Genomic DNA, 13,339 nt, shown 5'->3' on the forward strand with positions numbered 1-13,339 from the left:
GCAGTGTGGGCAGTGTGCCAAATCCTGCTGGAAAATGAAATCTGCATCTCCATAAAAGTTGTCAGTAGCAGAGGGAAGCTGTAAGATATGAAGTGCTGTAAGATTTAGTGGGAAAACAAAACTGCACTGACTTTAGACTTGATAATAAAACACAGTGGATCAACACCAGCAGATGACAGACATGTCTCTTTAGCTAAACCATCACTGATCATCAGTAAATTTTACATTATATTTAAAGCAAATCTAGGGAGCAGAGTCTGGAGGATGAGTGGAGAGACACACAGTCCAAACTGCTCGAGGTCTAGTGTGAAGTTTCCACCAATCAGTGATGGTTTGGAGAGACATGTCATCGGCGGATTTCATTTTCCAGCAGGATGCGGCACATTGCCCACACTGCCAAAAGTATCAGTTGGTCTTATATAATAATGTAATTTTCTAATACATCTATATTATATATGAGGGGTATATACGGGTCTACCTACCTGGCCATTCTCCGTGCACCTGCACTCTGTCTGACACAGGCTGCCAGGGTAAAACACCTGACCTTGTGAGTAGTACTGAGCGTTGTACAGACAGCCACACTGAGAGAAAGGAACACAGTCGTCTCCACTCAGAATAAAGCCCTGGTCACAAACACAGCTCTCTTTACAGGGCCGCTGACAGCTGAGAGGAAGTCCCAGGCCGTAACAGGTGGCTGGACATCCCGGGCCACAAACATCGTAATGACTGTGAGGAGGACACTGAACTCCTGATGAAGACAGAATAGCAGGTATTGCTAAACAGATACTCATTCTTGATGACCATCTGCAAATATATATATATATATATATATATATATCTTACACTTTGTAGTTCAGTTCAGTATACACAATTTAATATCTGTTTGATTTTGGAGCTTGAGGTCAACCCAATGTTGGACTCTGATGGATATGTGACTTTGGTTTCTGTCCAAAGTTAAAGATTTACGTAGAGTCCCATCCCATGTTGTTCTGACACCAAATTGATACCCAAAGGCTCAATGATAAAGAAAATGTTTACCAATGAACGTTATTAGGCATCAAAAATGTTTAGCTCACCACAGAAATCGGCGGTTCTCCAAGGATAAACTCTGGCTCCAATATCCTGACAGGCGGACATGTAGGCACTGATAGCCTGGCACAGGATGTCTTTCCTGCCAAGGTACGCACAGACATCATAAACACAGTTCTCAAAGAACAAGGAGGGGTCAAGCAGAGCTTGGCACTCTGTGAAGGGTCCATTGGGGTCCAGAATGAGCCCACAGTAATCTGCTGATGCATAGATCTGTCGCTGGGCGGCTTCACATGTGCTGCAATTTCCACTGCAGGCATTAACACAGCCTGGAACATCTGCAACCTTCCAACTCTCCCCGAAATTATCTGGAGAGGAAGAGGAGAAGTTGGTGCCCCTGAGCATCAGGTCATCGCCTGGTTTACTGTTGTAGTTTCCGCAGAGGCCACAGACCGCTGCCATGTAGGTACTGGGAACACTGACGGATCCAACGCTGTTCCAGTCGAACGCCACCGTGAGTCCAAAAGATGTCTGGACCACAGCCGACCAGCCGCTCTTAAAGACCAAAACTTGACCGTTGAGCAGATTTTGAGGAAGGTGCAGCAATGCGCCATTGACCTAGAACACAAATATATGGAAAAATTAAAATCTGAAAAGTGTGAAAAGTATTCATCCCCCTATATCAATACTTAGTAGAGGCACATTTCTCTGCAATTACAGCTGCAAGACTTTCGGGGTTTGTCTCTACCAGGTTTTTGCACATCTAGAGACATTTGCCCCATTCTTCTTTGCAAAACAGCTTTACTCTAATGCAATAAACTCCCCAATTCCCTATCAAAAGTAAGTATTAAAGTGTGAACATTTTTTGAACAGGCATTGCAGGTTTACGGTTGTTTCCAAAAAAACGTAATATAAATTAACTTACCATAACTGAGCCTTTAAACTCTCGACTGATGATGATGGTGAGGTTGTAGACATTGACCTGCAGCATTTTGAGGAACGAGACTTTGGTGCTGCCCCGGAACTCATTCTGCGACCGAACTTCAAACGGAACCAGGCCTGGATCACTGGAGCACACACCAACCAGCAGGTATACACAATTGCCCTGATAAACCAAATTATATTATAAAAAAATTGATTATATTTAGTGGTGTCAATTGATTACAATATATCATCTGATTAATCACAACAATATTCTGTGATTCTTTTTTTAGATGCAAGTTTTTATATTGAATATTTAAATGTAAATAAATGAATGAATGTAAGAAATGTACAATTCAATTATACTTATATTAGTGGTGTCAATTAAAATACTAGTGAATACCTGTATTTTTGAGGGAAGCTAAAAAAAAAGCCAATGTGGGGCACTGGAATAAAGAATGCATGATAAATTGGATAAAGAAAACTTTAGGAAACTTTTACTTTATTATAAACATCTCAGCTTGGTTGTAATGATTTCCGAAATAGAGCTTAATTAGCTGAGTATTAAAGAGCATTTTCACACCTGTAGTTGTGAAAGTTTCTATGGTTTGAATCAGTTGATGAGTTTATTTATTTATTTATTTTTTTAGCGTTTCTTGACCACTAGCTGGCTTATCCAGCAGCTCCTCCATACACACAGTACTGGAGATTCAACTGGTGCGTGAGACAGAATGGCATAAATCTAAATGCACCACAGTATGTGCACCAATAAACTACGCAAACCCTTCGTCTCCTCTGATTGGTCAGAGCTGTTTGGCGCGGGTGCTAGAAAATACATATAGTGAGAAGATTCTGTGTTTCAGTGTATATATCTGTATATATACAGAATGCAAATAAAAAATCGCTGCTACGCTTTTAAACACAGTATTTTTAATGAGCAGTGAATGCAGCACATAGCTGAGTTAATTAGTGTTATCTAGCTAATATATCAGATTAATCTGCACCTTATCAGCAGTTTAGTTCAATTAAAAAGAAGTATATATGATAGTTAAATCCGGTCAGATCGAGACCGGATCACATTCTCACTTAAAGCAAACCAGACTGCTCTAGTTGATCTCGGGAGTTCAATTACTGTTTACACACCTGCTCAATCGAACCGCACTGAGGATACAAATGAACCACAGTTCGATTTACCTGGACTAAAAAGTTCACAGATTAAAGATGAGCTGAAGAATACCTGAAAGTCAAACCTAGTCCCATCGAAGGTGATATAATGGGGGTCGCCGGCAACCAAACAGGTGCTTTGAGAGACCGCGTAGCAGTCCCTGATGCCATTCACCACCTGGCACTGCTGCCCCAGCTTACAGCCCGTATTCTCACACACCAGTTGCCCGCCTCCATCTGGGCAGCGGCATCGCGTACTGCAGGAAGCGTTCGCCCAGAAAGATTCCCCGGGCGGAACGTAGCGTCCGTTTTGGGAGCAGCCGCAGCTGTTTGATGGTACGCAGATGACGCCGCTCAGAACGTAACCGGGGTTGCAGGTGCAGGTCTCCACGCAGGGTAAAGAGCAGTTAGTTGGAGGTCTGGGGTTCACACAGGTTGCAGGACAGGCACTCCCGCACAGCTCGTAATGGCTGTTTTCAGTGCAGCTGTAAGCTGAGAACACAGGATTTTTTATTGGTCAGAATGTATTGTTTTTACACTTGAATGAATATTAAAATCCATATGTCACACAAATAATAATTTTTGTTAGAAACATCATAAAAAAGTGAATTTTCTTAAGGAAACGCAGGATCCCACTAGTTTCTACGCAATCGCAGGTCATGACTGTTTGCTATGGTGTTGCTAAGCAGTTGGTTGCTAAGTTATTGCTGTGGTATCACTGGTGGTTGCTATTGTGTTGCTAAGTAATAGCTAGATGGTAGCAAGTGTGTTGCTATGGTATATGTGGTGGTTGCTGTTGTTTTTGCTAAGAGGTTTATAGGTAGTTGCTAAAATGCTGATAGGTGGTGGCTATGGTATCTGTGGTGGTTGCTATTGTGTTGCTAAGTAATAGCTAGCTGGTAGCAAGTGTGTTGCTATAGTATATGTGGGGGTCGCTATTGTTTTTGCTAAGGGGTTTATAGGTAATTGCTAACATGCTGATAGGTGGTGGCTATGGTATATGTGGTGGTTGCTATTGTATTGCTAAGTGTTTCATAAGTAATTGCTAAGTAATTGCTAAGTTGTTGCTAGTATGCCCGTCGTGGTTGCTTTAGTGTTGCTAAGTGGTTGCTAGGTTGGTGATAAAGTGTTTCTAGGTGGTTGCTAAGGTGTTGCTATCGTATCCGCAACTATATTATATAACTATTTTGACTTTACTCTAAATTTGGCTGATAAAATATGACTGGTATATCAATAAATATGTTTAGTACAATGTTGTTATTCTATAGTGATTTAATGTATTTTAGTCTTTTAGTCTTTTAATAAGACAAATTATGAACTCACAGCATTTGGCAACTCCTCTCCAGTCTGAAAGTTGAACTCCAGCTCTTTGGCAGGCGCCTGCATACACCTCTAGAGCCTTACACAGGTACAACCTGAGCCCACCGTTCATGCATGTGTCATATAGACAGTTCTGTATGTAGACAGTCGGATCGATGACAGCAAGGCAGCGGCTGAAGGGTCCATTAGATGTGATGTTTAGGATTCCGCAGTCCTGAGGACCTAGCCACTGTTGCAGTGCTGCATCAGGACAGCTCATAACAGGAGGCAGGAAATCACGGATTTCACAGTCTAGGCATTCTGTCAGATTCAAGACTTTCCAGCTGCAGCCAAATTCCATCGCACTAGGAGCCTGGGTGTTGGATGGAGTCATCAGGTCATCGTCCGGGTTGCTATTGAAGTTTCCACACAGGCCACACACTTTTCCCCTGAAGGAAGGAGGGAGGGTCACCAAAAGATAGCTATCCCAGTCGTACTGAACTGTCAGACCAAAACCAGTTTGAACGGTAACCAAGAGGCCTGACTGAGAAACATTCACTCCAGCTTCGTTGATTAGAACGGGAAGAGTCCAGACGGTCTGGTCAACCTTGGTAAAACACAAAGGAAATCTTATTATTATATATTTATTTGGTTTTTACCAACACTGCTAAAAAAAAACAATTGATGTCTGTTTAGCTTAATATGTAATTGTGTAACGCATAAATACAGCTTAAGTTAAGAGTTCCTAACTTGTGATTATCAATGGTTCAAATTTTTTTTTTCCACAAATTCAAGGAATACAGCTTAAAAGACTTTCATTTGGCATCACCCACTGTCTTCGGAGTCTGTCACGTGAAGCATACGTGACGTAGACGGTGGAAAACAACCCAAGAAGTTGAAACAAATTAACTGTAGATGAGGCAAAATGAAAATAAGGTGTGACCGCAAAATATCCAAAAAGTGCACATAACTTTAAAAAGGCAGACTGAAAAGGACCCTCCGTGCACTCCTTTATCTGTAGTGCTCACTTTACTCCTGAAGAGTAACACAAATTTAAGATGGAGGAAAGCCAGTGTTGTGCCGAATTCATCACCCCCACAAGGAAAAGCACCCCCTCTCGGGTTATTGATTAGTGAAATGAGACATGCTCAAGTTTATTTAGTAAACAAATAATAAACGTAATAAAGTAATAAACAAACTAATGTCAGTTTTGCTTCAAGAGGGGGTGCTTTTCCTGGCAGGGGTGCTGAATTTGGCACAACACAGGACTTGCACAACGACTGGATCTTAAAACCGGCGCTTATCCAACAATATGGGCAAATAAAGAAGTTAACGAGAGGTTTTCGAGAGCCTCCGTGGTCAGGGAAGTAAACAGGGTAATATATATAGTTGCATTAATTAGCCTTGCTAGATAGCCATCCTCTCCTGCAGTCGAAAAAGCGGACTTGCAACGCTTGGTGGCTTCTAGGCTAACATTACTGTAGGTAGCTGCATTTTGGAGATTTCTAGAGTTGTTTATAAATTTGACTTTCAAAATCTAAACTATACTAGCTAGCAGGTGTCTTGAATAGCTCACTGGGAAGTTTCTAGAGCTGCCTTCCTCCAGACTCCACTCTACCCTACCTGATTCAACTACGAAATTATTACCTTCAGAAGTCTATGTTTGGCTAAATGAGATGCATTAGATTTAGGTTGGAGTTGAAACCTGAAGCTGAGGCTCTGATCGAAAACAACAAAGCCTTACCGTCACACGACCCTTCTGTAACCGATCGATGGTGATGGTGATGCCTCCAACTTTCACAATCACCAAAGCCACAAAGGAGATCTGGGTGTTGCCTCGGTTGTCATTTTGAGTCTGAACCTCAAACGCTGGTAAACTGCTGTTGCTTTCACAGTTCTTGGTGAGGACGTAGGTACAGGCGCCCATGAAGTCAAAGTAGCGGCCGTCAAAACTACGGTAGTGAGGGTCACCCATGGCCCAGCAGAATCCAGCCTTGTCCAGATTAGGTTTCTTCACGCAGGTGGGAGTGAAGTCCTTCATCTGGCAATCTTCATCCACGTTACACTTGAGGTTGGTGCAGATGACGGGTGCTGGAAAAGTTGGAGAAGTTTGACAAGGTCAAGTTTGAAGTTCCAAGGTAAATATAAAGTTCCACTGTGCATGTGTTCGTGTTGCAAAGAACTTGCGAAGAAAGTTGTTTTTAGGGAACGTTCACACCTGGGGTTAACAGAAACTCTACTAAATGGTTGCTTTTGTTTCAGATGTGACTCCAACAAACCCTCTATCAATGTCTCTTTAAGAGTCAAGAATAATAGCATGGGTGCCCAAGAGTGCTAGTGCTAGTCTCCAGTAGTAGAATCGGGCATCTGTGACTGTGGCTAATAGCAAAAGGACAGTGTTGGCTTAATTTTAGGGCTACTGAGATTTTGGTAACAAGGTTGTAGGTTTGGTACCCATGTCTACTAAACTATGATATCCATGAGATTGTCCCAGAGTTTAATGACAATGACATTTTCAGGTCCAATATACACAGAACTCATATTTACAGTGTCCTTACTGATGGCCTTCATGACCTGGATCATGTGTGTTGGTGCTAAACTGATTTGGGTCCCCATGCCTAAAGGTTAGTTCCTTAGGATTGGGTTTTGGGTTTAATACTTAATGTTTTGCACTTGAGCAAGGCTTTCTTGAAGTTTTCAAAGCTTCAATTAATATCTTCTCAGACAATCTGAACAAAGCAGCTACATTTGTCTCTGCCTTGATGAATCACTTCATTAAATGTCTTTTTTATTTTCAAGAAGGAACCATTTATTTGGATCCTGTAGTATGTATGTTAATCCCAGGTGTAAATAGAATGGAGTGATTCCTTCCCATCTAGCGATATTAAGATTATTTCACAAAACTTCACAAAAACACATAAACTGGTTACCTGTGCAAAGGGCTGACGCTCCATATCCATTCATCAACGCCAGCCCTACGCTGTAGACTCCAAAGGCAGCACTTGGATGAGTCACGTTGTGTCTTCCTAGTCCTGGCTGGAAGATCAGCTCAGCCCAGGAGTACTCACTCTTTTCCACCACCCTCCACTGGACAGAACTGGATAAAGGAGCTCCATTGAACCTCACTCCAGCGACGTCTTTGCTCGGCACCACCAGAAGCGCTCGGTTGTCGAAGCCATCCTGCCCTCCCAAAGCGTATGAGTAGCAGAAAGTGTCATTGGACACCAGATTAATCATGAACGAGTCGTACATTTTCGACCACGACATTTGAACCCCGTTGAACATAAAAATGACCTGAACACCTTTGTCTGCAGTGATACTGAGGGCGTTTGGGAAACTGACTTTGTACTCAACCACCTGTCCGGGGTTTAACGTGGCATTTATGGCAGAACTCGACGAACGCACAGTGACGTTCGTTGCCTGCGACGCCTGGACGAAGACGCTGTCGTATTGGCTTTGTACTGACATTGGTGGCACCAGGTATCGAGTGCCCCAGCTTGGCACAGGCAGCAATTGATCGTAGACGTGATTGCACTTGGCAAAGAGCCAGGTGCAGGTGTGACCTGTGTACACACCTACGGGAAGGCGAGACTGTATTCTAGTACCTGTCAAGAAGTTATTGCTCTGAATTTGGACAGATTCGTAAGGGGCTGTTTCAACAACTAGCTTACTGCCAGCTATGTAGACTTTTCCCTGAAACTGAACATCTGCTCGAAGGGAAACCTCCACAGTATTAGGCTGGTCTCCATTGACGAACATTAACTGGGTTTGTGTGGACGGCGGAGAAACGCTTGGCGTGACTATCATGTAATCGACTCCCCATTCCCGCATTGGATAGACCACCGTAATGTCTTGAGTGTACAACTTGGAATTCATTGACGTGATAACCACATCTTGAGTGGCCTGGATGAGGATGGTGTTACTGGATCTCTGGCTCCCGTACAACTCCACTCCTCCAGGAAGTGATATGGAGACTCCTTGGCCTGCAGTCAGCTGCTCCTTTTGCGTGAAGCGAAGGCTGGGTACCGAAACCGTCACGCAACAGTTGGAGTGAAGCGAGGTGATCTGAAGTTGGTAAACAGGTTTGTCATAGTTCGCAATGAAATTTTGCATGAATGCTGTGGCAAAGTCTCGGCCTGCAGTACGAGGAGTGCTGCCACCTGAGAAAAAAAGAAAGAAAGAAAGAAAGAAAGAAAGAAAGGGAACTTGTGGAAAAACATTGCATCCCGTAAAGTTTGGTCGTCTCTACTCTACTATCATGGAGATATACAGTAGCTTAATTATTTTTTATTTTTTATTATAATGTATATTATATATGCACTGAAAAAAATGATGAGTAAAATTTACTTCTGCATTTGCTTTTTGTAAGTAAATTTTATTTTGTTACATAGAGTAAATGAGTGAACTGAACTTCAGTCAATCCTTTCTTTGAGTAAACTTTACTTAATTAGTTTTTTCTGTAATAAAGTAATTGTAATTAGGTAATATTGTATGCAGAAATTAAGTACATTTAGTTTCAGATAAATTTAAGTAACTTTAACTCGGTTTCAAGACTTAGAGACTTAGACATAAATAAGGAGTAAATAAGGCAACTAAACTTCAGTCAATCCTTTCTTTTAGTAAAGTTTACTTAATTTCTGCATACAATATTACCTAATTACAATTACTTTATTACAGCAAAAACTAATTAGTTTTTTTTAAGTAAAGTTTACTGAAAGTAAACTGAAGTTCAGTTCACTCTATGTTCAATTTACTCTATGTAACAAAATAAAATTTACTTACAAAAAGCAAATGCAGAAAGTTGTGAAACTTTTTAAAGTAAATTTTACTCATATTTTTTTATGTGTATTTCTTTATTAATTATTCACTTTCTATGTGAGTAATTAGGACTATAACCTTAAATCGTATAGACATTTTTCAAATTGAAATAAAGACTTACCACAAAACTGTACCATTAAAAAACATCCCAGCACAGATATGGTCCACATTATTGCTGCAAACAAGAACAGAAACACACAATGTTTCACTTTACGTGTGAATTGATATTAAAGACATGAAAACAATTAAGGAACACATATGGAATTACGTAGTAAACAGTAAGAAAGTGTTAGCTAAGAAGAAGACGAAACTCAGAGATGTGGATCCGGACAGGACTAAAATTACTGGAGGACCATGGAGTTCAGAGAAAAACAGTAGATAATTCAGCCTGTAATTTTCTCAGACGTCCTCTGAGAAAATTACAGGCTGAATTATCTGCTGTTTTTCTCTGAACTCCAAACGTACATGATCGTTCCGGACAGGAATAAAATCACAGAGGAAAAAATAATGAGAAACAGAGGAGACACAAACCTTGGTTCAGACTCTGATCCAGACTTTCAGGTGTGGAAATGCCTTACAGTAAATCTCATACACACATGGTAACCTGCAAAAATATAAATATCATACAATATCAAACGACATTATGTACGATAAATTGCCCAGCCAACCATAAACATGTTGGTACGGGTTGGTAAAATGTACCAACCCAGAGATCAGGTGGAAAGACAAATTCCAAAATATTTGATTTTCTTCTTTACTGAATAATCAAATTAATTTATTGCAAAGATCTATATATTAAAAAAACCTCAGCCAGTTATTTTTAGACCCATGCTTCAAATGTATTTAACTGATTGAATTGTTTATATTATGAGTGTGATTGAGTTAATAAATTTGATTTTAAACAAAAGATAACTAGACACTGTCACTAAACAGATTTTTAGAAATTTGTGTCCTAATATTTATGCACAATTATCACTTAACAGGCCAGGATCTTTGTCAATTTTCTGCCTGAAATTACACCACTTAATCTTGAGGATTTCTTTTCCAGCATTACATATAAAAAGATTTCATATTTAATAAGGAACATTACTGAAAAGCAGAATTGTAATTGTAATAAAAAATATAAAAAAAAAATAGTCAAATAAATCTGCTAATGTCAAAAAATAATGAATAAAATGAAAATGAAATTGGCTCTTTTCTGAACTTTATTTTAAAATCAATATTTTCCTGAATACAAATCAAACAGTTCATGTCCCCAAACCTTTAGTTCAGTTATGTTTGCCTAGTTTGTAACGTCTATTTTTAAACCTGCAGAATTTGGGATGATTCCTGTTACAGATTTGGAATTTTTAAGTGAAGTAGAGAGAAAACAGCTTTTGTTCACTTGCAAGAATGTACACAGGTGTATGCAGGTGCGTCTAAAAAAATATGAATGTCATTGAAAAGTTACTTTATTTCAGTAATACTATATAGATGTATTAAACACAGAGTGATCTATTTTAAACCTTTATTTCTTTTATTGTTGATGATTATGAAGCTTACAGCCAATGAAAACCCAAAAATCAGTGTCTCAGAAAATTGGAATATTACATAAGACCTATTGGTACTTTTGTGCAGTGCAGTGTGGGCAGTGTGCCAAGTCCTGCTGGAAAATGAAATCCGCATCTCCATTAGCATGAAGCATGAAGTGCTGTAAGATTTTGCGGGAAAACCAAACTGCACTGACTTCAGACTTGATAATAAAACACAGTGGATCAACACCAGCAGATGACAGACATGACTCTCCAAACAAACCATCACTGATCATCAGTAAATTTTATTAAAAAAATATGCTTTTATTTTATTTTTTTCCTTTTTTTATAATATGAACTAAGAAAAAAACATACACAAGCAAACGCGATATTAAACATAAGACTTACCTTCAGAAGAAAATTACAGGACAGTTCCAGTCTGTCCTTCATCACTTGATAAAGTCCTTGGTGTCCCTCCAGAAGCTCCTGTTTTAAAGGGGCGGTTCTGCCCTGTGAGTGAATAGAATTTCTCTCCAGAGACACAAATCTGAATAGGATTACATTTCCCAGTGTTCCAGTTTTCTATCCAAATGTATGAAACATAAACACTGATCAAAGGAGGGAGTTTAAGGAGAGGATGTGTTAACGTTAACGTGAAGAAGTCAGTATATGTAAAAAAAAAAAAAAAAAAGAAATAGGCCATATATCATATATCATGTATCGTATGTTGTATGAAGGAGGTTCACTGTCTGAACTGTAATTTAATACTGCTGTCTATTGTATGTGCACTTTCTGTTTTCAATCATTTCAGTTAAATTATATTGCCGTGTTGAGTGTTGCATTTCATGCGTTTTAAAATAGCAACACTCTGTGATTCTCCACTTACAGAAACAGTGGTGTATAAACTGATACTGATATATAAAACCTGTTCCATTTCGCTGAGGAATAGTGCTGCTCACACCTACGAACAACAACACTGAAGAATCGTTCTTAAAAAATGAAAAATCAAAAAAGTGAGACATTGTTAATTTTGTTGACGAATACTTTTCGTCAACGAAGCTTTTTTTCAAGACGAAAAGAGACGATAACTAAATAAAAACAGCATTAAAATAATAAAAACGACACGAAATTAACTGACATTTTCGTCAACCAATAAAAACGAGACGAAAATGTTTGGCAGGGACGACATCCTGAACTAGTGACTGAATTTTTGAGTTCTGTGAAAGGTAGGGACCGTTAGAAAGAGATCCAATCACTACTGCTTTAGCGGTGGTGGAGAGGCGGGACAAGCGGGATACACATCCAATCAGTTCCGGTCTCTCTTGCAGTAGCGCAGCGCGGTTAGTTATAAAACCCGTTAATCAACCTTTCGTTACTTACGGGGCTCGACTCGGAGTTTGTAGTTAATAATTCAAGGGAACTGATAGAAAAGCATTCACATTTACACTCTTTACATTTTAGTCGACTAAATTGACTGCAATTTTAGTCCACTATATTCTTATGATATTTAGTCGACTAAAAGTAAACTAAAACTAAAAACATTTTAGATGACTAAATTATGACTAAAACTAAATGCTATTTTGGCCACAAGACTATGACTAAGACTAAATCAAAATTTGTTGTCAAAATTAACACTGAAGTGAGACAGGTAGTATAAACAGTGGTATAAAAAGTTTGGACACCCCTGATAATATTCATTACATTACATTACATTACATTACATTTGGCAGACGCTTTTGTCCAAAGCGACTTACAATAGTCAAGTACAATGTAAAATAAGTTTACAGGTAAAAACAACTTTGGATAGGGATAAAAGGAGGTCAAAGGGGAATAATAGGATGGAGGAGTGAAGGAGGGGAAGAAGGAAATGAGGTTAGAAGTAGTTAGTTTGTTAGAGGTGTTAGGAGAGTAGGTGCTCTTTGAAGAGCTCTGTCTTCAGGAGTTTATTAAAGATAGTGAGAGATTCTCCTGATCTGGTAGTAGAAGGTAGTTAGTTAGAGGTGTTAGGAGAGTAAGTGCTCTTTGAAGAGCTCTGTCTTCAGGAGTTTATTAAAGATAGTGAGAGATTCTCCTGATCTGGTAGTAGAAGGTAGTTTGTTCCACCATTGGGGAACTCTGTATGAGAACAGTCTGGATTGCTTTGTGTGAGTGTTTGTTTGGCAAAGCGAGGCGACGTTCATTGGAGGAGCGCAGCGGCCGGGAGGTAGCGTAAGCCTTCAGGAGCGAGTGCAGGTAGGAAGGAGCTGTTCTGTATCACCTTGTAGGCGATTGTAAGAGCTTTGAATTTGATGCGAGCATCAACTGGTAGCCAATGGAGCTCAATGAGCAGGTTCATGATTTTCCTTTATTATAAATCATTGGTTCTTAGGATTAGAAATTTCAGTTAAATATATCATATAGCAGAAGAACAAAACAGTGAAATTTGAGAAGTAAAATGAAGTTTATAGGATTTACAGAAAGTGTGCAATATTTTTTTAAACAACTAAAAAATGACATCAATATTTAGTAGATCTTCCTTTTGCAGAAATATAATAACAGCCTCTAAACTCTTCCTATAGCTTCCAATGAGAGTCTGGTTGAAGCTTCTGGTTGAAGAT

At 39.5% G+C, this 13,339-nt stretch overlaps 1 protein-coding gene across 1 annotated transcript in view; it reads right to left on the reverse strand.

Moving 5' to 3' along the window:
• Positions 1–11,205, reverse strand: part of LOC103037629 (IgGFc-binding protein) — a 41,877-nt gene extending 30,672 nt beyond the window's left edge. The window contains exons 1-10 of the mRNA XM_022668784.2: positions 11,151–11,205; positions 9,763–9,835; positions 9,353–9,406; positions 7,344–8,573; positions 6,158–6,504; positions 4,438–5,020; positions 3,188–3,606; positions 1,955–2,134; positions 1,077–1,647; positions 483–748 (exon numbers count right to left, since the gene is read on the reverse strand). Of these exons, the coding sequence (XP_022524505.2) occupies positions 483–748; positions 1,077–1,647; positions 1,955–2,134; positions 3,188–3,606; positions 4,438–5,020; positions 6,158–6,504; positions 7,344–8,573; positions 9,353–9,401 (3,645 nt within the window). The 5' untranslated portion in view covers positions 9,402–9,406; positions 9,763–9,835; positions 11,151–11,205. The remainder of the gene's footprint in view (positions 1–482; positions 749–1,076; positions 1,648–1,954; positions 2,135–3,187; positions 3,607–4,437; positions 5,021–6,157; positions 6,505–7,343; positions 8,574–9,352; positions 9,407–9,762; positions 9,836–11,150) is intronic.
• Positions 11,206–13,339: the final 2,134 nt, after the last annotated feature.

This window comes from Astyanax mexicanus, chromosome 18 (genome assembly GCF_023375975.1).
Source record: "Astyanax mexicanus isolate ESR-SI-001 chromosome 18, AstMex3_surface, whole genome shotgun sequence".
NCBI classification, from domain to species: Eukaryota; Metazoa; Chordata; class Actinopteri; order Characiformes; family Acestrorhamphidae; genus Astyanax; species Astyanax mexicanus.